The sequence below is a fragment of the Numida meleagris genome, chromosome 5, assembly GCF_002078875.1.
Source record: "Numida meleagris isolate 19003 breed g44 Domestic line chromosome 5, NumMel1.0, whole genome shotgun sequence".
Classification (NCBI taxonomy): domain Eukaryota; kingdom Metazoa; phylum Chordata; class Aves; order Galliformes; family Numididae; genus Numida; species Numida meleagris.
The window spans coordinates 18,804,445-18,830,248 of record NC_034413.1 but is presented as its reverse complement, the minus strand read 5'-3'; the positions used below and the strand labels follow the sequence as shown (position 1 = coordinate 18,830,248).

Below are 25,804 nucleotides of genomic sequence, written 5' to 3'. Positions count from 1 at the left end.
CCGGCAGCGCGAGACCCCGCCGCTCGGCCCCGGCCCGCGGGGCATGCCCGGCCCCGCCATGCCCGCCTGGGCCATCCTGCCCGTCATGCTGCCCGCCTTCACCATCACCGGCATGTGGATCGTGTGAGTACCCGCGGCTATCCCCGCAGCGCCCGCCCGCGGCCGGGGCTCGGGGGGCTGCGGAGTCCTGCCCGCCCCGCTGCCAGCCCGGCGCCGGGGTGCTCGGGGCAGGAGGGCACGCGGGTTTCGTCTCTCGTGCGGGGCGCGGGCTGTCACCCCTGCTGGCCCTCCTGCTGCGACTCGGCCCGGGCTGGCGGCTGTCACCCCGGCTGCCCCGATCTCCTGGGCCAGCAGTGCGGCTCTGCGGGCACCGGACGAGGGTTTTCCCCAGGTGAGGGCCGCCCCGCGTTCTGTCCCGCTGCTCGCTCCCGTTACGTGGCACCCAGGGCGACGCGGGGCTCCCCTCACCCGTTCCTATTCCTAACCTGACCCGTCTGTCCCAGCGGCTGCAGTGGCGTGTGCTGCACAGAGCTGCCGGGAGGGCTGGGCCGACCTGTGCCCGGGGTGGGATGCTGTGATGAGCAAGGTGCTGAGACCCGGGCCGTGCTGGTGGGGCTCCCCCTGCTCACACCTGCCCTCGCACTGCCACAGGGCTGTCTGCTAGGGCGAGTCCACCTCGTCCCCTACTTGCCTGCTGCCGCTTCTTCGTGCTGTGCCCGTATTTATCCAACACCGTGTTAAGGAGCTGAGAGGGGCCGATCTACTGCACATGGAGCCCTGCCGGCACGGGGCTGCTCCTCCAGGCTGCCCAAGCCCCTGGCAGCAGCAGTGCGGGTGGTGGGAAGGGGACAGGCTGAGTGGTGCTGGGGCATGGTGCAGCCACCAGGGCAGCCGTGGGAGCAGCCGCAGCTGCGCAGGACCCCGGCAGAAGGCAGGGACGGGGTGCCGGCAGGGCCTGGCCCAGCGGGGAGCTCTGGTACGGAACCGGGCTCAGTCGCTTTCAGGGGCCCGGTTCCTGCTCAGGACAGCCAGGGGAAGGCAGTATGATGCGGGCAGGGCAGTGCGCAGTGCCCCGCAGGCAGCCCTGGACCGGTGCCCTGGCTCACAGCAGTGACTCCGCTCTTGTCCCATCTCAGGTACGCCATGGCACTCTCCAACAACCACATCTGCCCTGTGCACAACTGGTAAGGCTGGGGGAGGTAAGGCCCCAGTAACACCGGGGGACCATGGGTCCCCTCCAGACATCACCTGCTCTGCCCATGGGATTTGGGTGCGGAACCACATGGGGACGCGCTGCTTGCAAGGTTGAGCATCGTGCTACGGAGCCTTGAAGGCAGCCAAGCAGGGCTGCAGCCAGCCCCTGCTGCACGGTGGCCCAGCCTTGCTGTCCTGCGTGCAAGGAGAAAACGCTATGTGTGGAAAAAGCGTGAAACGAGCGGCCAGGGAGTTGCAGAGGGCCGTGTGTCTCCATGGGGAAGGCTGGGCCCTGCTTGCTGGTGGCCAACCCGATGGGGCTGCGGGGTGCACCTGGCCGTGCCTGGGCTGGGGATGAGCGCTGGGAGGGGGACCTGCCAGGAACCCCCATGCAGCTGTCAGCTCACTGTGCCGCCTGAAATCTGCCCAGAAAACCCGAGTTAATTTTCACCGGAGAGTTTGAAGGAGGGAAAAAAAAAAAAAGCAACCGCTGCCGTTTCCTGTCTGATGGCTTACTCTGACTTGGGAAGAATGTGTTTGTCTCTGTGGCATAAACAGACATTAATGATGAATAATGCTTCCGAACTTCAGGCTGCTTGCCTTAAAAAAAAAAAAAAAGAAAGAAAAGCTCCCAAACCAAACAGCACCACAAGGGCAGGCCTTGAGGCTCCACGCCTCGCTCGGGCTTGCGGTTGGAAAACAAAGCCACCAGTAAATGAGGAGACAGAAAACACACAGCGGGACCGGCCCGGCCCTTCCCAAACCTCCATCCTGTTTAACCATGCGCTGGCTGAGCTGCTTTGGCTGCAGGTGGGCGCCGTGGGCTCTGCAGTTGTGTGGTGGGGGCACTGGGGCGACCCCGGAGGGGTTTCTCTCCTGGGGCCACCGGCTCCCCAGCCCGTTCATTGCTCCCCGCAGGAACTACAACCAGTCATGTGGCCTTGACAGCCCCGGCCCCTGCTGCACACTGGATCACATCCCACTGGTCAGGTGAGAGGTGGCGGGGCCCTGGAGGGGGCTGGGCGTGGGCTCAGGGCCGTCCAGGAGCAGGCCCCAGGGGCACCCCGCAGCCTGGTACCGCCTGCTGAGGGCTGCCCTGCCTTGTCCCTGCAGCAAGTGCGGCACCCTGCCTCCCGAGAGCTGCTTCTTCAGCCTCATCTGCAGCCTGGGCTCCTTCATGGGTGAGTGTGTGGCACCAGGCTGGGAGCGGGCGCTGTGTGGTGCCAGTCTGTGGGGTGCCGGGCAGCGGGGCCTGCGGGCATCAGGGTCAGCCGCTGTTGGTGCAGACAGGTGCTGTCTCCATCCTGCAGTGATCCTGGTGGGGCTGCTGAGGTACGCCCACGTTCTGGAGCACGTTGGGCCATCGCTCCTCAACACTCTGGGGCTGGCTGCCGGCTGGCTTTGCGCTGCCGGGCTCACCATGGTGGGCAACTTCCAGGTAAGGCTGCGGGGCGGGAATGGGCCAAGCTGGGCTGAGATGGGGGTCGGGGAGCATGGTGGGGGGGCAGCAAGCAGTCCTGGCTGTGTCTAGCTGCTTCAGGGGGTTGTGGTGGCAGAGGACAAAGGACTTGGGGTTGTTCCATTCTGTCTGCGTGTCCCTTTGCTCAGCTTTGGGCCCTGTCCTTCTCTGGGCACTGGGGTTGCTCCTTGCTGTGGCTCTGGATTGAGCTCCTTATCTCAGAAGGCAAATGTCGAGGCCACGGTCTGCTGCTATCTGCTGGGTAGGGTCTGGGGGGAGTGCTGCGAGCACACCTCGGTGCTACCCCATCCATTCCCAGCTGACACTGTACCCGTGCTATGCCCGCAGGTGGACCACGCCAAGGTGCTGCACTACATTGGGGCAGGAGTGGCCTTCCCCACCAGCATGCTGTTCGTCTTCCTGCAGTCCGTCCTCACGTACCGTGCGGCCAAGACCCACGGGCACTACTGGACCGGCCACCTGCGCAGCATCCTCACCGCTGTGGCCTTCGTCACCCTCATCTTCAGTATCCTTCTCCTGGCCCCGTGGGCTGGGCAGGGACAGGCTCCCACCTGGTGCCTTGTGGTTTGGGGGTATGGCAGCCTCGCAGGGCTCCAGCCCCATGTCAGGCAGAGCAGGGGACCAGCTGTTTTTATTAACAGGTATTTTGAGCCCTTGGCAACGCACAGTCTGAATTAGCTATAGCAGTGCCCTGGCAGAGCTGAGGCTAACACAAGCAGAGCACAGAAGCACTTTGTGCAGGTGCCCAGCGCAGGAAAACCACAGCAGCCTGCAGGCAGGGCACAGCCCTTGATCCACACTGGATCGCCTGCAGGAGGGCCCTGTGCGAGGGGCAGTGTTATGTGGCTGCGGCTGGGCTGGGAGTGGGCTGGGGAGCAGTGCAGGTCCCAGGGGCTGGAGGGGAGGATGCACGTGGGGTCCTTGGTTTTGAGGTGGTGCGATTGCTGCAGAGGGTGCTGCCCTCTGTGGGTACCTGGGATATGGCCATGCTTTCCTTGACCAGCATGTCCTCAGGCGGTGTGTTCTTCATCCAGGAGAGCTTTGTGCTGCAGCATGTGGCTGCCCTGTGCGAGTGGGTGTTCATCATTGATGTCCTGGTCTTCTACGGCACCTTCACCTTTGAATTCGGGGCTATCTCCACAGACACCTTTCTGGTGCTGCTGAAAGCCAGCCGGGCCCCTAAGAGCCACAAAGGGGAGGACAGCCTGCCTGGCACAGAGGGGCTGCCCATGCTCTGAGCTCCGTGCCATGTGTGTCTCCCAACCTAGTGCCTCTGGATGCAGCGTGTGTGTGCGTGGTGCTCAGTACTTGCCCTCCCACCGGGGGCTGCAGCCCGTGTCCCTGCCCTGAGGCCAGAGCTGCCAGGCAGTAGGACCAGGGATGCCTCTTCTCAGCTGCCAGACACAATCAGGGCCCCTCTGCCCAGGTTCTGGTCGATAGCTTCCCTGGGATGTCTCTGCCCTTTCCATGCTCCTTATCAACCAGCGTGGGAAGCCTTGCAGGGCTGCAGCTTCCCAGGGTCTGGCCAGGGTGAGTGAGTCCTGCGTGGCCCCAGCTGGCCCCTGGGCTCGTGGGAGGGCAGCGAGTGGGTATGTGTGGACACAGAGCTACGTATATGTATATATATATGTATATATACACATACTATATAGTTTTCCCTGTCCCTCGAGAGGGGTGGTTGCTGCTGCTGTGCACGTTGATCAGGTCGTGCTTCCCGACCAGCTCACAATCGGCCTAGAACCCACCGGTATGTGTAGTTCAAAGAGGATTTTTATATATAATATATTAAAAAAAAAAAGTTACCAAGAGTCCATGAACCGTAACAAAACGAACTGCAGCCGCGCGCAGGGCCCCCTCCGCTCCGCTTCGCCCCGCCCTGTGTCCCCGTGTCCCTGCGGGCGGGGCGGGCCGGGCCGGGAAGCCCCGGGAGGCGGAGCCGGGGCCGGGACCGGGACTTTCCCGGCGCAGCGGCGGCCGTGCGGGGCGGGAGGTGAGCGGCGGGGCCGGGGGTGAGCGGCGGGAGCGCCCGCGTTGTTCTCGGGGTCGCAGGTGGGCAGGTGCCGCCGGTTCCCGCAGGGCTCCGCCGCTTCCGTACCGCGGGGTGGGGAGCGGGGCGTTCGGAGCTGGCATCCGTCCCTGCGGCCGCCCTTTGCCCGGGGGAAGGTCGTGTGTTTCCTTGTTGAGCTGGGTGGGTGCTGCTGCGTGGGGAACGGCCCTACAGGGCTGCCCCAAAACTGCCCCCGAGGCCGATGCTGTAGCGGTGCCGTGGGTGATGCGGGGAGGCTGTGCGGGCACGCGGCAGCAGGAGAAACGTAGCTGATCGATATGCGGCCGGGGTTTGCCCAAACGAACTCGGCTGCGACGGGAGGACCGCGCCCAGGTGGTTCCGCGCTAGATGTGGGCAGTGGGCTGGGAAGCTGGCGGCCGTAGGTGCCCGTAGCTGCGACGGGACAGAGCCCGGAGTTGTGCGGAAAGCACGAGGCTGGGAATTTAGGGCCGCGATTTGCGGTCTTAGCGGGCTCCTGGGGAGCAAAATGGCAGAGAAGCGGTCGGGGGGGGAGGGGGGCCGCAGCACAGTGCCTGTACACCAGGGTGGGTCGGAGAGCTCCTGCTGCATCCCATGCTCCTGGAGCACCTTCCTGGGGCTCCTGCGCATCCCTGCTGCAGGCAGGCAGACCGACAGACACGGAGCTGTCCTCCTGCCTGCAAGGCACCCGCTCAGCAGCTGTCACGGGAGGCATTGCTGGGTCACGTTCAGGGGGCTGCGGGCACGAGAGCGTGGCCGCACTGGGCAGCGGCAGGCCCTGGCACCTGGCAGGCTCCGTGCCGAGCTGTGGGAAGGCCTGAAGTTACGGGGCAGGAGGGAATTGGGCTCCCCTGGGGCTGGGCAGGAGGGGGATTGGGGCCTCCCTGCTGGTCTAGGGCCGCTGCGTGGTGCGGGAGGCAGCACCCGGCCTGAGAGCGGGGCTGAGCTGCGTGACTTCCAGGAATGGAGCTGCCCCCAGCCCTGCTCACGAGCCGGGTGTTCCGGCTTCCCTTGGTAGGTGGGCACAGGGAAAGGAAACCTCTGGAGTGAGGTGTGGGCTGGCCAGAGGGCAAGTGCTGCCCTGTGATGTGCCCTTGTTGTGCTGTGTGCTGCCACAAGAGCAATGCTGAGCAAGCTGTGAAAGCCCTCAGGGACAGAGGAAGGGGAGCTGCTGCATGTGAGGGGAGTAGTGGGCTCTTCCCATAGGCTCAGTGGTCAGGGGGCGAGGGGCTGTCCCGCTATGTTGTGGTGGAGGGGCGTTCTTCCCCTCCTTCATCTGTGACATCCATGCCAACAGCTCTGGGGGCTGAGGGTGCAGGGGCAGGATCTCAAGCAGGTGTGGTGCTCCCCAGCGGTGCAGGGCCAAGTGCGTGCTGCGCTGCTGGGCTCTCGGAATGGCCCGAGGAAGGTCCCCCTTGGCCCTGCAACTGGGCTGAGCCGCTGCCTCGACTGCACCCGTGGGCAGGGGCACAGGGCAGCCCCTGGAGGCCCAAGGGGCCAGAGAATCTCCTTGAAGAAGCGCTTTTCAGCTTCCGAAGAACATGAGTCATGCACGAGCTGAACAATCCCCTTCCTTCCCCTGTCTCCCACACACCCAAAATCCCCCGAGCGGGACCCGCGGCGGCCACTGATTCAGAAATTCATGGTGTGAGGACACGGCGGACTCAGATATTATTTTTTCTTTTTCTTCCTTACTCAGCGAGGAGAAGGGATGTGGAGGAAGCGAGCTCGCCCCGCGCTGCCCTGACCCTGCCCTCTGCCCGAGCTCTGTGGCAGTTCCCTGCGGCAAACCCTGACCGGCGATGCTGGGGCTGGATGGGCTGCTGCGGCCGGCCGCCTCCGGCACGGTGAGCTGGGGGCGCGGGTGCTGGGAAAGCGGGAAGGAGGGTTGGCAGCGCGGGTGGCAGACACTGCGAGGGCTGCCCTGACGCGGAACCCGCCGCGGCGACGGGGGAACCGCTCGCTGCCCTGCCCTGCCCTGCCCGGGACGCACCGCGGGGCAGCGCTTCGTGCTGCGGGCGGAGCCGCCGCTCCGGGTCCGGGGCTGGCGGGGCCGTGCCCCGGCGGTGCCGCCGGGATTTCCAGTCCTCCCGGGGCTGCCCCCGCGGGGCCCCGCCGCTGACTGATTGCGATCCTCCCGCTCCGGGCCCAAAACTCCCCGGGTGTTTCGGGAGGGATGGAAGCAGCTCGCCCCGCGCCCGAGCCCCCGCGCCGCCCCCGCCGCTGGTCGCCGCGGGGCGGGTGCGGAGCCGGCGGGGCGGGGCGGGGCGGTGACGCGCGGGGCCGTCATTTCCCGGCTCCGCGGGGTTTCTAGGGACTTTCCGGAGCGGCGTGCCTTCCTGCCGCCGCCGGCCCCGCTCAGCGCCCGCTCTTCCCGCAGGCCGGCGGCCGGCCCCGCAGCGACATGGACGAGCACTTCCAGCCCGTGAGTGCGGCCGGGGGGGTCCCGCGGGGTGCTGGCTGTCTGCTTGCCTGTCTGCGTGCCCGTCCGGCCGCCTGTTTGTCTGTCTGTCTGTCTGCCTGTCTGTCCGTCCCCCTGCTCGGGCTGGGGTCAGCGACAGACGCCGGGGCGGGGACCAGGTGGGTGCTGCGTGCCCGCTGCACCTCATCCCTGGGAGCTGGGGAGGTACGTGGGGGTCTGCTCCCGGCCCAGCCCTGCAGCTCGCGCTGCCCTTCCCTTCCAGTGTCTGGATGGGATCGACTACGACGACTTCAGCTTTGGCTCCCACATGGTGGAGCAGAAGGAGCCCCTGATGGAGACAGGTAAGGGTCGCGTCCCCCTGGGTGGCTCGCAGCAGCCCCACATCCCCCTGTCCCCAGTGTGGGCTGGCTGGGAGCCCGGCCCTGCGCTCCAGAGCAGGGCCGTTCCCCCTGACCCTGCTGCGCCCCATCTGCTGGGGCTCACTGCTGCCTCTCCTCTTTGCCCTCCAGCAGTCGGTCCCTACCTGGTCATCATTGAGCAGCCGAAGCAGGTGAGGGTGGCACCCGGGCGAGAGCAGGCGGAGCTGTCACCACCCCAGGGCACGTTCCCCGTGCTGCCGTCAGGCTGAGCTCTGCTTTGCTTTCTGCAGCGGGGCTTCCGATTTCGGTATGGCTGTGAGGGCCCTTCGCACGGGGGGCTGCCAGGAGCCTCCAGCGAGAAGGGGCACAAGACCTACCCCACCGTCAAGGTGAGCACTGTGCTGCCGCGGCCCTGCGAGTGCACGTGGGACCTGGGACAATGCTTGGAGGAGGGAGAACACGAGCCGGGCATTAAGGAGCCCCAGGTCCGGCTTCGTGCCTCAGCTCCCTCCTCCCCACAGATCTGCAACTACGAGGGGATGGCGCGCATCGAGGTGGACCTGGTGACACACAGCGACCCTCCACGTGTGCACGCACACAGCCTGGTGGGCAAGCAGTGCAACGAGGCTGGCAACTGCGTCGCCATCGTGGGGCCCAAAGACATGACGGCACAGTGCGTGTGGGCCGCTTTCTGAGATCTGCGGGTGTGGGGCAGGAGCTGCATGCGCTCTGTTGCTGCGCACAGAGTTCCCTATAGGTCCCATAAATGCAGCCCCTGTGCTGGCTCAGCCTGTATCCATTTGCATCCCTCCAGCCCTGCAGGTCCCCACCATGACCTGCTGGAGTCCTTTCTTCTGGGCTCCTCTCCCCCCGTGGCCCTGCACCGCTGCCCCCCCATGCCACGCTGCTGCCTGGTGCTTGGCTCTGTGCTGACTGTGGGCTCTCCCGGGCAGGTTCAGCAATCTGGGTGTGCTTCACGTCACCAAGAAGAACATGATGGAGATCATGAAGGAGAAGCTGAAGAAGCAGAGGACGCGCAACACAAACAAGCTGCTGACGGGTGGGGGCTGCGTGGGTTGGGGCAGTGGGGTCATATGGTGTGGGGCAGCTGCCGGGCCAGGCACAGGGTGTCTGACAGCATCCCCCCCCTGCAGAAGCTGAGCTGCGTGAGATTGAGCTGGAGGCAAAGGAGCTGAAGAAGGTGATGGATCTGAGCATCGTGAGGCTGCGCTTCACCGCTTACCTCCGTGACAGCAGTGGGAACTTCACTCTGGCACTGCAGCCCGTCATCTCTGACCCCATCCATGACAGCAGTGAGCACGGGGCTGCTGTGGCGGGGACATGGGGGGCTGCCCTGTGTGGGGCCGTGATGCTCTGGGTGTGTTGCTCCTGGCTGGGTGTTTACTGAGTGTGTGAGCGGGTGGGTGGCTCTGTTTCGGCCCCCCTGGGCTCCTAGTGCTCCTCGCGGCTCCCAACACCTCTTGCCCCCACAGAGTCCCCTGGCGCTTCCAACCTGAAGATCTCACGGATGGACAAGACGGCGGGCTCAGTGCGAGGTGGGGATGAGGTCTACCTGTTGTGCGACAAGGTGCAGAAAGGTAAAGGGCTGCAGCCCTCAAGAGGGGCTGCTGCCAAGCAGACGTGAGCCCCATGGCCGTGGGTGGCTATGTCCCTGCAGCCAGTGGCCAGAGCCCCTTTCCTCCCCAGATGACATTGAGGTGCGGTTCTACGAGGATGACGAGAATGGCTGGCAGGCCTTCGGGGACTTCTCCCCCACGGATGTGCACAAGCAGGTGCAGGGGGATGGCGCGAGTGGGTGCCTGTGGGGTGGGCAGGCCCATCCCAGGTTGCAGGCCAGAGCAGGGCCCAGCGCTGTCCTCCTGTCTGCAGTACGCCATCGTCTTCCGCACGCCCCCCTACCACAAGCCCAAAATTGACCGTCCTGTCACCGTGTTCCTGCAACTGAAGCGGAAGCGCGGGGGGGACGTCAGCGACTCCAAGCAGTTCACCTATTACCCTGTGGTGGAGGGTGAGTGCTGTGGGACGAGGCACCCAGCCCTGCTGCTGGGCCTGCTCCCTTGCCCCTCACTCCCCCACCTCTACCTGCAGATAAGGAGGAGGTGGAGCGGAAGCGCAAGAAGGTGCTGCCTCAGTTTCCCCAGCACTTCGGCGGGGGCTCACACATGGGGGGTGCCGGCGGTGCTGGGGGCTTTGGGGCGGGAGGAGGTAAGTGGGAGTGCCCCGCACCCTGTGCTGCCAGCCTGGCCCAACCCGGCTATGACCTGGCCCTTGTTCCACAGGCGGTAACCTCAGCTTCCCCTACTCGTCCGGGCTGGGCTACAACAACCTCTACTCCTCCAGTCCGCACCCCGTGGGGGGGTACCAGGGCGGCGTGCAGATGAAGGCCCCCAGCGGGAGCGGGGATGGAGATGACAGACAGGCACCTACAGAAAGTACCTACTGCAGGGAGCTGCAGCGGCACGGTAGGAGGGCTTAGGCTGGAGGCTATACCTGCAGGGGCTAGTTGGGGGGCGGGACCCGGAGCCCTTTGGGACTGACATCCTGCCTCACCCCACAGCCCACCTGTGGCTGCTGGCACGCCGCAACGCCCATGCCCTGCTGGACTACTCGGTGACTGCTGACCCCCGCATGCTGCTGGCCGTGCAGAGACACCTGGCAGCATCACAGGATGAGAACGGGGACACGTGAGTGCTTGGGGCTGGGGATAGCCAGGGGGGCCTGGGACCATGGAGCTGGTGTGAGGGCTGTCCTCTTCCACAGGCCCTTGCACCTCGCCATCATCCATGAGCAGACAGCTGTGATCAAGCAGCTAATTGAGGTGGTGGTCAGCATCCCTAGCCAGCAGATCGTCAACATCACCAACAACCTGCAGCAGGTACCGAGTTCCTGGGCAGCACTGTCACATTGTCACAGAGAAGGGCTGGGGTAGGGGGTGTCTCTCTGAGCCTTTCTCCTGCGTCCAGACTTGGGACTGCAGCTGCCCCATCGCGATGCCTTGCGTGAGGGGTCAGGGGCTGTGCTGGGACAGGCTCGTTGCTGTGATGCTGCCTCTGTCCCACAGACACCGCTGCACCTGGCGGTCATCACCAAGCAGCCCCAGGTGGTGCAGCTCCTGCTGCAGGCCCGTGCCAACCCCACCCTGCTGGACCGCTATGGCAACTCCCTGCTGCACCTGGCACTGCAGGCAGGTGATGAGGAGATGCTGCGGACGCTGCTGGCCCACCTGGGCTCGGCCACTCCCTACCTGCTGCACCTGCCCAACTTCCACGGTGAGCAGGGTGGGGAGGGAAGGGGCCATGGTGGGGAAAGGCCCTGGTGCCACAGGAGGGTGCTGAGCTGGTGCCGCCACCGCCGCAGGTCTCCTGCCTGTACACCTGGCTGTGAAGGCGAAGAGCCCGGCCTGCCTGGACCTGCTGGTCAGGAGGGGCGCAGATGTGAACAGCGTGGAGAGGCAGGGCGGCAGGACCCCGCTGCACCTGGCCGTGGAGATGGAAAACCTCAACATGGCCACACATCTGGTGAAGAAGGTAGGTAGGGGCTGGTTCCTCACCACAGGGTGGAGGCGGAGGCAGGGCCCCATCCTCATGGCCTCACACTTTTTTCCATAGTTGGGAGCTAACGTCAACAGCCGGACCTTTGCTGGGAACACCCCCCTGCACCTGGCTGCCGGCCTGGGCTCCCCAACCCTCACCAAACTGCTGCTCAAAGCAGGTAAGGTGTAGGCCTGCTCCGCTGCTGGGTGCCACGAGCAGCCCCTGCCCTCGGGGCTCAGCCCAGCCCTTCTGACAGGGGCAGATGTGCAGCGTGAGAACGATGAGCCCGTCAGCCCCTCCTCGTCAGAGGCCAGCAGCGACACAGATGGCGACCCCGAGGAGCAGGAGCAGGCCATGGAGCTGGGGGAGCCGGCCCCGAGCCCCCATGCCCCCCCTGAGGAGGAGCAGGGGGAGGCAGGGCCCCGGCAGCGCCGCTGCCACACAGCCCTGGACCTGACCCGGAGCCAGAAGGTGCATGGGGATGCAGCGCGGGTGGGGGCTGCGGCGTGGGAGATGATCTCCAGGAGGTGTGGGAGCAGGGCCAAGCCAAGAGCGCTGCTGGGGCTGGCACCAGCCTGGCCGGTGTGGTGCCCCTCCACATTGCAGGCCCTGCAGGGTGCTGGGGTGTGTTGGCTGGTGCTTGGGGCGATGCTCACATCCCTTCATGTGCCCTGCAGGTGCGGGACATCCTGCTGCAGGCCTCCCAGCCCCGCCCCGAGACTGAGCTGCCCACCACCCCCCGGCCAGGTGAGCAGCCCTGCTGCAGGCACGGCAGGGCCGGGATGTCCCCCCCGCCACGGCAACGGGGACAGATGGTGTGTGACAGGGGTACGTGTCTCCACAGGGAATGTGCTGTCTCTGGACAGTGATGCGCTGCAGGGGCTGGAGCAGCTGCTGAACCAGGACAGCAGCGGGTCAGACTGGATGGAGCTGGCCAAGAGGCTGGGACTCTGCAGCTTGGTGGAGACGTACAAGGACACCCCCTCACCCAGCGTCAGCCTCCTGCGCAGCTATGAGGTCAGTGCTAGGCCCTGTCCTTCTGCTGTCCGCTCTGTGTCCCCCACCCTGCTCACTGTGCTCTCCCTGCAGCTGGCTGGGGGCAGCCTTGGGGGGCTGCTGGAGGCGCTGGACTCTATGGGGCTGCGCGGGGCTGTCAGAATGCTGCGCAAACCTGAGCCGCTGGAGAAGCTGCAGAGCACAGGTGCGGGGACTGCGGGAGGGGGGGGCCCTGTTGCCCTCTGCCCTCCTGGCTGATGCCCCTGGGCTTGCCTTGCAGAGGTCAAGGAAGACAGCGCCTACGGGAGCGAGTCGGTGGAGGAGGAGCAGGCGCCCGCCCTGAAGCCAGGGCCGGTGCCAGAGGGTGAGCTGCACCACAGCCAGCAGCAGCAGGTGCACTGAGGGGCCGGGGGGGCCGTGCTGCCCCCCGCCCTGCCCCTCCCACACAAGTGCCTTCTGGACTGGGGGCTGCGCTGCAGCCCGGCTGCCCTGCTGCTGAGGGCCGGGACACAGCCTGCCCAGCCCCGCTCTGCTCGTATTTAATGGTCCCACGCCTGGTGAATAAAGGGGACACGGTTTCCATTAGCATCAGCCCTCTCTGTCTGCCCCGGCCCAGAGAGACAGGGCGCTACCCCGGCACTGGCCTCAGGGAGAGCAGCCAGCCCGTGCCCCCTCGGCATCACCCCAAGTGCCTGCGCTGTCCCCAGCACCGCTTCTAGGCTGCCTGGGGGAAAAACCACAGCGCACCAAGAACTGAAGAGCAAGTTTTACTTCAGTAACCGACAGAAGAAGCTGTACAAAGGTTTTCCTCCCCCCGAGCCACCTGGGGCAAGGGTGGAAATTTTTCTTTTTTTTTCCTTTTTTTTTTTTTTTTTTTGCAATAGACTCAAAAGAGCAGAATAAAAAGTTTGACACATTCGCAAAGTGCTGAAACTGGCGAGGTCCCACACACCAGGAACAGCAGCATCCCCCAGCCCTTCTCAGTGCCCGCCCCATCTCCACGCACCCCCAGCGCTCCTGTGGCCATGTGAGCACCAGTGTTTGCTCCAAGTGTCCTCTGGCCACGCTCACCCTGTGGGTATGCCTGGGAACAGAGAGAGCCTGCAGCCAAGGACCAGGCTCCAGCCTCTGCTCCTTCTCCTCTTGTTGGACCAGCACTCAGCTTTGCATCCTCCAAGGCTCTCACAATGCTTTGGAGAAATGGCACTGGATGGAAAGCCGCCCCTCCCCTCCACCTGCCACCCCATACCCACCGCTGCCCAGTGCGCACGCAGGTATGGCCAAGGGCCACATCCAGCAAAGAGCCAGCACGCAGGCAGTGCTGCTCAGCCGCAGGGCTCTGCAGGAGGGCTGCTGGTGCAGGGTGGGGGCTCACAGCACAGCAGTGATGCTCAGCTCACTGCCCGGGGGGGAGTTTGTGTCCTCCCTCGAGTTCATGTAAAAACATCCCCCCCCCCCCCCCCAGAAGTGCACAGTCTACAGGACATGGCTGAGTTTGGTGCATTGTTGTTCTGTTTGTTGCTTTTTTTTTAAATAGTTCCCAAAAAGCATCAAAATTAGCCCCCAAAAAACTCCCTGGTGGTCAGCTCAATCTGGTACTAAAAAGTGCAAAACTGTATCACAAAAACCGTCCAAAAGTTGTAAGAAAGCAAGAGGCGTGGGGGCGGTGGGGAGGGAGCCTTGGGTCCTCCCAGCCCTTGGGGTTGGGGCCAGGGATGGCTCCATCCCACACGGCATAATGGAGCTGGAGGAAAGCAGCCGCTGGCTGCGCTGCAGTTCTACACCAAGGAAAGTAGCCCAGTCAGGGGGTGTTGGTCCCTGCCCCTTCCTAGGGTGGGGAGCTGGAGGGGAGCCTGCAGCCAAGCGCAGAGCAAGGGGAGCAGGGATGAGTCTGTGGGGCAGCTCCCGCCCGCAGCCCCTTGGTCCTGCCCTGCGTCTATCTCCGGCCAAGGGGCCGTTGGACTGCTGCTGGTGGCTGGGTATGGCTGTCCCCACCGCGGCGTCTGCCCCCGGAGGATGGACTCATGCAGGGTCGCAGCGGGTATGTGGCACCCACCCAGCGCCCTGGGCAGGAGTGGAGCTGCAGCGCGGGCGGCTGACGCCCCTGGCTTACGATTTCTGGGGCTGGCCGGGGGGCTGGCGGCTGGCACGCTCCGAGACGTTGCGCTTCACCTTGGTGCCTGTGCTGGAGGGCTCGGCGTTCAGCGAGGGGCTGGAGCGGGATTTTTTCAGGCCGTCGTCCTCACCGCCCGCTGCGTCAAAGAGCGTGGACTCAAACGCCGCCAGGTCCTCAGAGCCGGCCTTCAGCTTGGCCCGCAGCAGCATGGCGTAGGTGCCGTAGCGGGATTTCTGGGGGCAGAGCCATGCAAAGTGAGGGCGGGGGGGTAGCAGGGCACTGCCTCTTCAGCCAGCAGCCCACGGGGTGCTTGTGGGCCCTTCACCCCAGGGTGGAGCTGAAGTGCCTGCTTCCTACCAGGGGCGCTCCCCATCCAGCCCCAACCCTGGGAACCCCTTACCCGTGCTGAGGAGCTGCACTGCGAGCAAAGCCTTGCAGCAGTGCCAGAGGGACCCAACGTAATTCAGCTGAAGGGGCAGGAGAGGTTTCTGTGACCTGGTGGTGGCCCAGAGCCGGCACAGGGGCCAAAGGTCTGCCCTGCTCACCTCAAACTCCAGGTACTCCTCCTTCTGCTTCAGCTCCTCATACTCCTTGCCCTTCACCTTCTTATCTGGCAGCGAGGAGCGGTGCTCCAGCAGCTCCGCTGACATCGTCTTGAACTTGGTCTCATGGCTCTTCACTTGCTCGTCCTGGGGACAGGTGACACTGTCAGCACCCCACTGCCCTCACTCCAGGGCTGGTGTGGTTCTCCCCTCCTGGGTATGGCCAGGAGCTCAGCTGCTGCTCCCAGTCTTCTAAACACTGCAGGCCACAGCACAGGCCCTTTGGGGTGGTCTCCTGCTCTTGGTGGGCTGGCTGCAGTCTTAGAGCAGAAATTAATCCCCTCTAAAACTAGGCTGTTTTTTTTTTATTAATCCTTTCTGCTCTATGAATAACTGCAGTGGCACGAGGGAGAGCCAGCTAATCCCCTGCCCGGGCTCCTGTCAAGGTCCTGCCGTGACTCGGGTCCCCCCTCGGTGCAGGCAGGTGGCCACATGTGCCCTGGCACCACCTCGCACCCTGTGCCTCTCCCAGCCACAGCCCCTCGGCCCTGGCCCACCTGGGACAGCCGGGTGCAGGAGCTAGGGAGCAGCGGGCGGCTGAACTTCTTCTGGGATCCGATGGCGGCGGGGAAGGGAGGTGCAGAGAACATGGCTGCCACCACGTTGATGCGCGTGATCCACGAGTGCATCTGCTCAGAGTTCCTGGGGAGAAAGGCCAAGTGTGGCACTGCGTGCTCTCCCCGCCAGCCTCAGCGCACCAAAGCCCTTCCTTGCAGAGCCACCCAGTGCTCCCTGCTGGCCCCGGCTCTGCCCCAGCAGCGCACGGCCTCAGGCCCACCGGAGCAGAGAAGAGAGGAGCTGGGCAATGCCCAGGAACAGCATCAGCTCCTCTCCCTTCTAGAAAGGGCCAGGATGTGGAATTCAGCTCATCTCACTCACTGCCACCAGCACTGAGCACAGCTCGCCCCACCAAGCCCCACTGTGGGCCCTGGGGACTCACTGTGCTTGGAAGAGGAAGACCCTCCAGTCAGCTGTCCTGAGGTAGAAGACGTTGGGCCTCTTGCTGTAGTCTGACGCCCGCGTGGCGAGCGAGTGGTGGATGCTAATGGCGTTCTTCAGCTCCTCTTCTGCCAGCGCCTTCCCTGGCTTGTACTCCTCCTGCAGGGCAACGGGCACTTCAGAGCCGGCCAAGGGCCGCTCCCACCCCAACCCAGCTCCATGGCGGAAGCTGCTCTCCAGCTGAGCCCCGAAGGCAGGGCCCCAGCCAGTAGCCCCCAGCCCCAGGCGACCCCGGCGCTCCTCACCTTCTGCAGGTAGAGAATCATCCCCTTCAGGATGGCGTGGAAGGGCTTCCAGCCGCGCTTCCCTCGGGGGGCTGCGAGAGAGGACAGCAGCCCGTGGATCACCCCCCCACGAGCCGTGCCGCGCTACACGTCACCTCACCCCGGGGACATACAGCAGCCAGCACCGTCCCCGTGCACCTGAGCCCATGCTGGGCACGTGGCTGGCAGATGGGGCTGCAGGGGGGGCTACGTGCCTGGGGATGGGGACAGAACGCTGCCACACACCAGGTAACGCCGGCAGCGCCTGATCGGATCAAGGTGGCATTAGGCAGCCGGGGCTTAGGGAGGATTTTGCAGTGAAAATGGGGAACGTCTGTCAGCGCAGAACCTGCAGCATGCTTGCAGCACTGCGGGACACCTAAGCACGCACCCCCCTGCTCTCCCAGCACCGCAGGAAGGGAGAGCCCTTCAGCCCCCAGCCTTGGAGTGAATCGCCCACCCATCATCCACCAGAAGCACGTGGAGGAGGGCTGATGCTGCAGGCGGGCTTGGTGCTATGTGCAGACTGCACAGGGTGACCCCTGCCTTCCTCCCACTGTCAGGGTTCCTGCAGCTCTCCAGTGCTCCCCCTCCCCAGACACCTACTCTTCTTGCAGTCGGGATCAGCGTGGATCTTGCGCACTAACAGTCCGTGCTTGTAGGTGGCGATGCTGGAGTCCTGGGAGAAGTCCAGGAAAGGGTTACTGCAGCTGCTGATGCGTTTGATGGACTTAGGTTTGGGGTCAGCCAGCTCCGAAAGGGACTTCCTCAGCTCCTCTTCGTCTCTGCCAGGTACAGAGTTGGTTGGGAGACTGTCTGTGACCTTGCTGGGGACAGCAAACATCAAGCCTCCCACCCACAGACCAGGCTGAGCAGTTTGTTGTCACCACTGGAGAGCATCCCCCAGCCCAGCCTTTGTGCCCCTGCCCCACGGGGCTGGCAGCTGTGCTGCTGCCGGGATGAGCCATAGGGGCTCTGCTGCTGCTGCTGGCTGGGGTGGGTCCCAGCCTGTCCTCGGGAGCCAGCAGCCTTTGTGGACTGCTGCTGGCCTGGCTGATGAGCAGCACTTCGCACCTCCCAGCCCACCCTGCAGGGCAGCACACCCTGCTCACACCATCCCTGCCGACAATGTCCCCTTGCCCTCCGGGCTGCATTGCTTCCCCCCCGCCCCAGCACGGAGCTGTGGGAGCCCGGAGCTGCGGCCTCCCCCCTCCCTCGTAACCGTTCGCTGCTAATTAAACCCCTCAGCATCTGCCGGCGTCTCCATGGCAGCAGCCCGAGCGCATTGGCTCAGCGCTGGCGGAACCGCCGGGCTGATTAATCCCCGCAGCGCGGGCGCTGCCGCTTCTGCTGCTGGAGATGGCAGCTGTGGGCGAAGGTGCGGGCGCCCGGGCACAGCCACGGGGCTGCCTACTCCGACCCTGGGCACCGCTGCCTGGGCGCAGAGTGAGGCCCGGCACAGCCACAGCTGCGGGAGCTGCCCTCGGGGCCCCATCGCGGTGCTGTGCTGGGGCGGAGGGCTGGCACCCGCCACAGCTCCCTGGGCACCTCCATCCCTACCCCCCACCCCCTTTCCCCATCACAGCCCCTGGGCTGCAGAACGCTCCGGGGCCGGGGTGAGGGGGCCTCCACGTCGTCAGGGTGACCCCAGCACCTGCTGGGCCCGCACAGCCGGTCCCCCCCCATGGGATGCTCACATGGCCCACTGCAGCTTCTCGTTCTTGATGGAGCCGTACAGCGCCTGTGGAGAGAGGAGTGGGGTCTGGGTCAGGGGAGATAACTCTGGGGACGGAGGGGCACTGGAGGTTAAGGTAACCCAGAGGCAGCCCATCCTGCATGCAGCCCTTTCTTCCTGGCACCAGTGCTGACGGCCAGGCCCCCGCTCTGCACATACAAGGGCTTACAGGTAACTTCTGGGCACCGCAGGATCCCCAGCCCAGGCATGGATGGGGCATCGTGCTGGGGCATGGCACAGGTTGTCACCCCTGCGCTCCCCTCCTCCTGCGTCTGCCCAGGGCAGTGGCAATGAGTGAGCTGTGTGAGTTTTGCCAAACACATCCAGGCCATCGGAGAGCTAGTTCTCCCTGCTCCAGAGTGAACCAGGCTGGCCAAACAGAGAGCTTTCAGGCCCATGGACAGAGAGCCTTTGGGATGGGGCAGCTCTGCAGGACATCAGCCTTTGCCAGGGCCTCCAGCACTCCTGCATCCCTACAGCAGGCAGCAGCCGCCCAATACAATTTGTCCTCTTGCACTTGTGGGCACCCCCAGACCCCAGGAGCACAGTTACACTTCAGTGGGGACTTCAACGAGGCCTGGCACCGGCTCCATGTGGGATTTGCAGCCCCCAGCACACCCATTCAGGAGCGCTGCAGATACCTGGCAGCCCTCTGAGACAGGATGACGAGCACCTACCCCAGGGTGCTGCAGCCTGCCCACCCGCCCTTCCCAGGGCCCCCACACCCTCTGACCCTTGCAGAATTCAGCAAGACAGGGCCCCGTGCCTGCACTGCAGCTGGGAAAAAAGCAAAGTCCATCTGCAGATGGGTCTGGGGCCGCGTTCCCAAGCGCCTGTCCGGCCCCAGCTGGGCGCAAGCCACAGGCGCTCAGCCCAGCCCTGCAGCACAAGAGGCTCTGAAGAGAGTTCCCAGCAGCATTTGCTCAGCACTCCAGATCAAGGAGCAGTACGGGTCTGGAAGGCATCACCCTCAGAGGAAGATAATCGAGTTGTGCACAGACTGTTCAGGCAGCTGTCAACATCCATCTCCTGGCTGGAGACTGCTGGGGAGAGAGCTTGCTGGTGGCTGATAAAGTACAACTGCAGGCTTGCAGAGACCCTGCCAACAGACCCAGCAGCATCTGGGGAAGGCAAATCCATCATCCCCGAGATGTGCAGTGGCCAGAGCGGAAGAGGGACCGGGATCATCACGTGTGTCCTGCTCGGGGAAGCACTGGCCCAGCACCAGCTTGTTCTGCATAAGATGAGAGGAGCTCCCTGTCTGCAGGCGAAAAGCGGGGTTGGCTGTTCCTGGGAAGGCAGCAGCCCCCAGGAGAGGCACAGCCCCCATGTCCCACAGCAGATTGTACCCAGCTGTTTCTACTGCCCTGGGACAGACAGGAGATGGAAGCAGGCTTCTGAGGAGCAATATGGGCTATAAGGAACTGCCACGGGGAGCAGGATGGATGGGATCTCACAGATGGAAAGCAGTTGAGAGGGACTAAGAACAACAGAAACAAATGTAATAGAAAAACGGCACAGAGAAGTGGAGTGCCGAGCTGGTGGGAACACGCTCGGGGAGCAGTTCTGAAAGAGAGTGATGTCTGCATAGTGCTGGAGAGCAGCACAGCAGGACAGCACTACATAAACACAGGCTCTGGGACTACCCAGCAACACTTCAAAGGACAGCCTGACTGACGGCTTCAAAAGGCTCCCACAGCCCCACTACAAGCACTGGGAGCATCCCACGAGCCTGCTGAGGGCAGGAGCTGCCAAGCAGCCTTGGACACTGGGCCGTGGGCTTTCAGTGTTCCTGCACAGGAGGAAGACAACGGTGAGGTGAGGAGGAGAGGATGGCACAAAGCCTGCACCGGGATCCTGCACTGGGACCCTGCTGGGGTTCTGCCTCTTGACCGCCACCCCCAACGGGCAGTGGTGTCATGCCTCGGAGGAGACAAACGTGGAGGGCTCAGCCCAGCTCCGAGCAGAGGATGCTCTGCACCATGCTGCCCATTGCTGCTCTCTGCTCCTGCTGCTTGCCCATCACTAAGTCCCAGGCTCTGTGGTGCAGGACCCCTCTGATGGGGCAGAGTGGGCTCTGCAGCCCAGCTCTCCACAGCTCTGTCAGTACAGATCACAGCGCTGTGGCTCGTCACTGCAGGTCCCTCTCTCCCAGCTGTCTTTGCTCCGTGGATTCATTTTGAAGGGGGCAAACGGACGGCACCTTTTGGCACCGCTGAATTCGGGAGCGCTGCCCAGGAGAAAGCAGGGTGCTGGTGGGGAACTGGCCCTGTGCCACCGAGGCTGACCCGAAGCAGAGGTTTTTTGCTGTCTTTTTCTAGCCATCACAGGGTTATGAGCTCACCGCTGCAGCACGCAGGGTAAGGCAGCAAGCCCTGCCTTAGACATGCGCAACACCAGGGAGACCCAGGGATGAACTGCTCCAGCGGGACTGCCAACAGACCCGGCACATCTTCCTTCGGTGCACCCCAAAAGGGGCTGGCAGGACGTGCCCAGGTACTGCTCCAGCACACGTCTGCAGTGGGTTGTGCAGGCTGCACCGGTGAGGAGCAGCATCCTTGCAAAGGGACAGGTTGGCTGCACAGACAGCCCTCTCCTCATCCCTCTGTCCCAGAGCAGCGCAGAGCGGACGAGATTCAGTGCTGGCGTGGGAGCAGGGCAGCAGGTGGTACAGATAGGACTGCACTGAGGGCTGCAGCCCAGCACGTCCCTAACAGAGAAGCGGTGTGACATTCTGCACAAGAGACCTCACAGCCATAGGGTGCCCTCCTGCACGCTGCCTCTCTTGGGCATGTCACTATGAGAGCTCAATCACGGCTTTCCCCAACTTTTCCTTAGCAAAGTTCCTTTCCCTACACCCAGCCCCAAGGCTGTGCCGGGTACTCCGGGCTCGCAGATCCCTCGGCTGTGCCAATACACACGGCACGGTCACACGGGGACGTACGGCTGTACTGAGCCAGGCCCCCGCTCGCCCCGCGGACACCCTGCCGCCTGCCCCGCGGGCACAGACCACGCTCAGCAGCACCGCCACCTGCGGCACCCCGTGCCCCCCTCCGATCCCTCGCACCAAGGAGCATCTCCCCTCCAACAGCTGCTTCCATCCGAGTGCGTCACAACCTCGTGCTGCCCCCAGACCGCCGCGATGGCAGCGGCGCTGCTCGCCCCGGCCGGCTCCGCTCCTGCCCGGCACCGCGGTGCGTGCCCGGCGCCAGCCCTGACGCCTCTCCCCACCGAGCACGACCGCGCACCGGCTTAACTCCCCGAAGCCGATGCCAACTGACGGCGAGCGCGCTCCTGGCAGCCAGCAGCCTATTTTTCCCGACCGGAGCCCCTCCTTCTCCCCGGCTCTCGGCTCAAGAACGGGACCGCAGCGCCGCAACCCGCAACGCCCGGCACCGCGCGCCGCGCCGCTCGGCCGGGCGGGAAGGCAGCCCCCCCAGCGGCACGGCTCTGCCCCCGATCCTCTCCGCACGACGTTTCCGACCCCGCCGCCGCGCAGTGTCCCGCCGCAATGTCACGCAGCCCGGGGGCTGCGGGCACCGGGCACGGCCCCGCCGCGGCGCAGCGCCGGGAGAGCCGCGCCGCGCCCGTCCGCGCGCGTGCCGCCTCGGAGCCCCGGCGCCGCGCAGCCCGCCCGGCGCTTACCGGCTTCTTCTTGCGGCGGCTCTGGAGCCGGCTGACCACCAGGTCGGTGTACAGCACCGGTTTCAGGGTGCGGGAGCGCTGGGGCCAGCCGTAGCAGAAGGTCTCCACGCCGCGGTAGTTGCGCCCGTAGCGCACGGAGCACATGGAGCGGGACCGCATGCGGCCCGCGCTGCTGTTGATGCTGTTGACGCCGATCATGGTGCCGGTGCCGGTGCCGGCGGCGGCGGGGGCGGCCCTGCCCTGCCTCGCCCTGCCCGGCCCCGCCGCGCCCGCGCCCCGCTCCCCGCCGCCACCGCCTGTTGAAGCCGGGCCGGCCCGGGCAGGGCTCGGAGGCTGCTGCCCGCGGGAGGCGGCTCCCCGCCCCGCCCCGCCCGCCGCCCAGCGCAGCCAATGGCGGCCCCGAGGCAGGGAGCGGGGAGCGGGGCTGTGCCGGGGGGCGGGTCCGCGCTGCGCGGCTCAAAATGGAGGCGGCCGGGGTGGCGGGGCTGCGCTGCGGCGGAGGGTATCGTGACCGGTCCCGCTGCGGTACGCCCCGCCGAAGCGGGGAGGCTGCCGGCACGCTGCTCTCGGGGCGCTGCGGTGCAGGTACCACGGAGTTGTCCGGGATGTGAGGCGGAGGAGGAGCGGCTGCTCGCGGATCAGACGGCTGGGCTGCGCTTGTTGGGGCGCACCGAGCCTGCCCCTGGTCACGCTGAGCGGGGGGCCTCCGGCCCGCTCCCTCCCGTTCTCAGGCGCCCATCCTACACTTAACCCCTCCGCTCAGTTCTCCGAGCGCGGCCGGAGCTGCCCCGCGGGTTGGGCACAACCGCTCCGTGCAGGACCGAAGAGCTGAGCCGAGCATCCTTGGAGCCGGGATGAGGATCGATGCACGACCCGCTTAGGCGTGACTGAGGAGGAGATGCGGCCAGGGGAGAAGAGGAAAATTTCCACTGTGTCGTCACTGCTCGGCACGGTGACTGCCATGCCAAACCTACAGGGCAAAACAGACTGCTCTGGGATGGGAGCAGGGCAGTGAATCCTGAGGTCAGTGGGCTGTAGAGTGCAACCAGGGGGATCAGGCTGAGAAAGTCCAGCTACGCCCCCAGTTCTGAGGTAAGAGCCAGCTCCACTTCCCACATCTGCTCCTCGTTCACCCAGTGCGCAGAGCATCTGATCGCTGTGCCCCCAAGCTGGGAGTAGGGCCCCTCCTGCCTCCTCCCCATGGGACTGCCTGCATGCTGGGGTTTAATTCACTAACAGCTGTGAAGCACTCCAAGCTCCCAGGCTGGAAAGTAGCACAGATAGGGCTGACTGCTAAGCAGCGCTGGGGAGGAGGGGCCTGAAATGGTTTTGCATCTGAAGGCTCAGCAAAGCACAAGGTTAAGCTACAGAACAAAGATGCGGAAGATCTAAGGCCCCACAAACTGATCACCTGGGTAAAAGTCAAATCCGCATCTGAGATAGACAGCCAACAGCAGTGAATGAAGTCCCAGGGGCCTGAGCTGAAATCACACCTACAAGAGGACAGCTGGGTCCCAGGGCTGAGCTAACCACCACACCACCTGTGTAGGACACCAGTATGCCTCCCTCCGTGCTGGCTGGGCAGCTGTGCTCCTTTGGCTGCTGCAGTCCAAGCCCAGCCCGCAGGCACAGGCATCAGCATCACCAAGCACGGCACTGTGAGCTCCCACATCCCCAGGTGGTGAGGGCACCCAGGCGGGCTGGGCCCTGCCTGTGGAGCATGGCTGTAGGGGATGTCAGGGAGGTGGCTTCCAGCAGCAGTGTTTGCCCAGCAGGGCAGAGTCACTGCCTTAGCTCAGCAGCAGGGGCACAGCGAGGCATGCTGGTGAGGGGGACTTGGTGCTCAGCTGTGAAAGCGCAAGCTTTAAGTGTTTTGGTTTCTTCTGCAGGAAATTCTTGAGTGTTTACACGCATTATCTTGTAGCAGATAAAGTTTGTGTCTGACTCAAGCTGCCACCTGCTCTCAGGCGTCCTGCTGCCTTTGTCTTGAGGCTTCTGCAGCCAGAGAGGGAGGAACTGTGGTCCCTGTGGGTGTCCCTTCCTGATGCTGCCCCCAGAGTCACAGGGTCTTGTGTCCCCTGAAGCCACCCAGTGCTGTCCTGCTGTCCCCAGCCTTCTCCCACCCACAGCTGGGAGTCACCCCCACTCCCTGGCACTGAAGTACGTGGGTTAGCACCTGTCCCTGGGCAGGCTTAAGAAGAGTCCCAAGACCTTTCTTCCACACTGCTGGAGCTGCCCATGAGCCGCCCCTGGGCTCTGGGAAGCCCCTCTGAAGCCTGCCAGCCCTTCTCTTCCCCTGCTGTGCTTAGGAAATGTGTGTGCTCCTGCAGTGCTAAAATTAGCTGTCCAGCTGTGCATGCACAGGAGCTTCAGTCCCCAGGTGGAGGACCCAGGTCTGTCGAGGAGGCAACATCCTATATAGGTTAATGGGACTAGTGCTGGCTATTGCAGGGAGAAAATAGGCTTTCCCCATTGCTCTGCTGCCCAAGCCTGCAGTGGGCAGAGAGGGCATGTTCTCCCACTGAGCCTTGCAAAAGCTGCCCAGGAGCAGCCCGGCCCCACTGCCCTTCATGTGCCAGCTCCATGCCTAGCACTTTCCTCATCCTAGCTGCCCCGAGGCCCCGTGCATGGACAGGGCTCCTGAGGGAGCAATGGAAGAGCTGCAGCCTGCCCCTGGCGTGCTGCCTCGGAGGTGCCTTTTGCTCCCACTCCCCAGCACGGCACTGATACAGAGGCGTCTGAAAAGCGGCTGTGGGAAGCTCTGCAGCTGCAGAGGGAACAGTCCATTTTTAGCAGCTCAGCCTCCCCGCTGCAGGCAGCGATGTGCAGGGAGGTGCTCCCGCATCATCAGGTGCAGCATTGCAGCCCCTGGCCCCACAGCTCTGGCTTGCACTGGGTGAGGAGCTTGACCCTACCCATAGCAGAGAGCTGCAGCATGCGCTCACTGCCCTATCTCACACCCGCTGAGATCTGATGAGATAACGCGATCACGTGTGCTTGGGCACCTCTTGGGGTGGAAGTTGAGCTGCAGCACCTGCACTGCGGGTACCCAGCTGTAGGGTGCTGTGGGTATCCAGCTGTAGGGAGCGGGGGGCTTCAGAAAGGACCTGCAGGGGGACCTGAGGGGTTGAGATGCTCTTGGACAATGCAGCACTGGGGGAGGGCAGAGGTTCAGGGTCTTCATTTTGGACGTTTCTATTCCATTCTGGGTGCTGAAAGCCTTTTCTGGAGCTGGGTTTAAAATTAGGGAAGAATTTTTTCTAGCTCCTTTCACAGGAGAAGCGTGGGCCAGGAGGGAGGACAGCCCTATTGAGCACTGCTGGTAACCCCTTAATGATGGGGCGAGCAGCGCAGCCAGGAATAGACCCACAAAGGCTGAAAACAGAGCTCGGCTCTTTACCCCACGTTGCCTCTTTTCATAAGGCACCTCCCACAGGAGTGGCACCGGCACCCTGTGGGAACTCATTTCCCACATCCCCAGTGCTCTCCAACCGCAGCGCCTCACAGACACCAATGATTTCTGCCCCGTGGGCCCCATGGGGATGAGCCCTATTCCCAGACTACCTCAGCCACAGCCCGCACCTGGTCCCCGACGCGCCCAGATCCCATAGCCCGTGTCGATACCACTTCTCCCGCTCATGCATCAGCTCAAGGTCAGGCTGTCCCCTCCGCGCTGCGGGACCGCACGGCAGCCGGCAGCCAGCTCCTCCCCACAAGCAGCAGCAGCGGGGCCGCGCTGCTCTTGCGTTAGCCAGGGAGATCGAGAAACAGCCAGGAGAGAGAGGAATGCCGGGGACAGAAAGCCACCCCCCATGACCAGAGGAGCTGCCTGGAGGCTGAGGCTCCCAGCGATCCTGTGAGGAAGAGGCTGGCCTCCTTCCTTCCCCAGGAAGGGGCCAGCTCAGGCTGCTGGCACTAGCCCCCGGCGGTGGCGGAGTGCAGTAACTCTGATGCACTGCCCCTTTCCCTGACCTCAGCACCGCAGAGAGAAAGCTGTGGGCCAAGGGAACACCACTGACCCTGCCTCTTCCAGCAGCTTGACACAAGCATGCAGAAGATGAACACCTTCACTGCATCCCATGGGGCCATCCATGTAATCCCACCCGAAGCTCTTGCCCTTGTTCCCGTGGCCTGGCTGGCTAGGGAGAGCAACCAAATTTACCTTGAGCAGCTCCTTGGGGAAATCGGTGCCTCCGTTGAGCCCCTCCAAGTTGCCAATGAAGTCAGAGCAGGACATTCTCTTCCCGATGTTCTGGGGAAGCCAGGGGAAGAGAAACATGGGGTTTATCTTGGGGCCAGGGGATGGCAGCTGGCTGGAGCAGCCTGGGGCCTGGAGCTTGGGGAGGCTGCCCGACGGTGTGGGAAACTGCCTGCTGAGCTCTGACTGAGGGCTTTAAGCAGCTTCCTTTCTCT

The 25,804-nt window shown here is 64.2% G+C and overlaps 3 protein-coding genes across 16 annotated transcripts in view; 2 read left to right on the top strand and 1 right to left on the bottom strand.

The window, feature by feature from the left end:
* TMEM150A (transmembrane protein 150A) lies at nucleotides 7-4,476 on the top strand. 4 transcript variants are annotated; one of them, XM_021399047.1, is made up of 7 exons: nucleotides 7-123; nucleotides 1,137-1,184; nucleotides 2,113-2,184; nucleotides 2,308-2,375; nucleotides 2,505-2,632; nucleotides 3,002-3,179; nucleotides 3,689-4,476. In XM_021399047.1, the coding sequence occupies exons 1-7, from the start codon at nucleotides 44-46 to the stop codon at nucleotides 3,910-3,912; spliced, it is 798 nt and encodes a 265-aa protein (XP_021254722.1). In that variant the 5' UTR covers nucleotides 7-43; the 3' UTR covers nucleotides 3,913-4,476. The 4 variants fall into 4 exon arrangements, with proteins under 4 accessions (XP_021254722.1, XP_021254721.1, XP_021254724.1 ...); XM_021399046.1 differs by having other exon boundaries at nucleotides 2,481-2,632; XM_021399049.1 differs by lacking the exon at nucleotides 1,137-1,184 and having other exon boundaries at nucleotides 2,481-2,632.
* On the top strand, nucleotides 4,569-12,908 carry NFKB2 (nuclear factor kappa B subunit 2). Of its 7 annotated transcripts, none has more exons than XM_021399007.1 (24): nucleotides 4,569-4,664; nucleotides 6,400-6,547; nucleotides 7,081-7,125; nucleotides 7,385-7,463; nucleotides 7,635-7,672; nucleotides 7,772-7,870; nucleotides 8,003-8,154; nucleotides 8,435-8,541; nucleotides 8,636-8,794; nucleotides 8,975-9,079; nucleotides 9,189-9,274; nucleotides 9,372-9,510; nucleotides 9,591-9,707; nucleotides 9,782-9,964; nucleotides 10,060-10,186; nucleotides 10,263-10,377; nucleotides 10,564-10,771; nucleotides 10,860-11,029; nucleotides 11,111-11,213; nucleotides 11,292-11,506; nucleotides 11,713-11,782; nucleotides 11,880-12,052; nucleotides 12,125-12,236; nucleotides 12,312-12,908. In XM_021399007.1, the coding sequence occupies exons 2-24, from the start codon at nucleotides 6,503-6,505 to the stop codon at nucleotides 12,431-12,433; spliced, it is 2,769 nt and encodes a 922-aa protein (XP_021254682.1). In that variant the 5' UTR covers nucleotides 4,569-4,664; nucleotides 6,400-6,502; the 3' UTR covers nucleotides 12,434-12,908. The 7 variants fall into 7 exon arrangements, with proteins under 7 accessions (XP_021254682.1, XP_021254681.1, XP_021254680.1 ...); XM_021399006.1 differs by having other exon boundaries at nucleotides 7,632-7,672; XM_021399005.1 differs by having other exon boundaries at nucleotides 7,015-7,125.
* Nucleotides 12,853-25,804, bottom strand: part of PSD (pleckstrin and Sec7 domain containing) — a 35,880-nt gene continuing 22,928 nt past the window's right edge. For 3 of the 5 annotated variants that reach the window (XM_021398998.1, XM_021399000.1, XM_021398999.1), the window contains 8 exons: nucleotides 25,554-25,643; nucleotides 17,709-17,752; nucleotides 16,618-16,796; nucleotides 15,994-16,064; nucleotides 15,690-15,847; nucleotides 15,247-15,391; nucleotides 14,693-14,836; nucleotides 12,853-14,380 (listed from right to left, as the gene is read on the bottom strand). In XM_021398998.1, coding sequence (XP_021254673.1) covers nucleotides 14,141-14,380; nucleotides 14,693-14,836; nucleotides 15,247-15,391; nucleotides 15,690-15,847; nucleotides 15,994-16,064; nucleotides 16,618-16,796; nucleotides 17,709-17,752; nucleotides 25,554-25,643 — 1,071 coding nt within the window. In that variant the 3' untranslated portion in view covers nucleotides 12,853-14,140. The remainder of the gene's footprint in view (nucleotides 14,381-14,692; nucleotides 14,837-15,246; nucleotides 15,392-15,689; nucleotides 15,848-15,993; nucleotides 16,065-16,617; nucleotides 16,797-17,708; nucleotides 17,753-25,553; nucleotides 25,644-25,804) is intronic. The other 2 variants (XM_021399002.1, XM_021399001.1) reach the window with 1 other exon arrangement.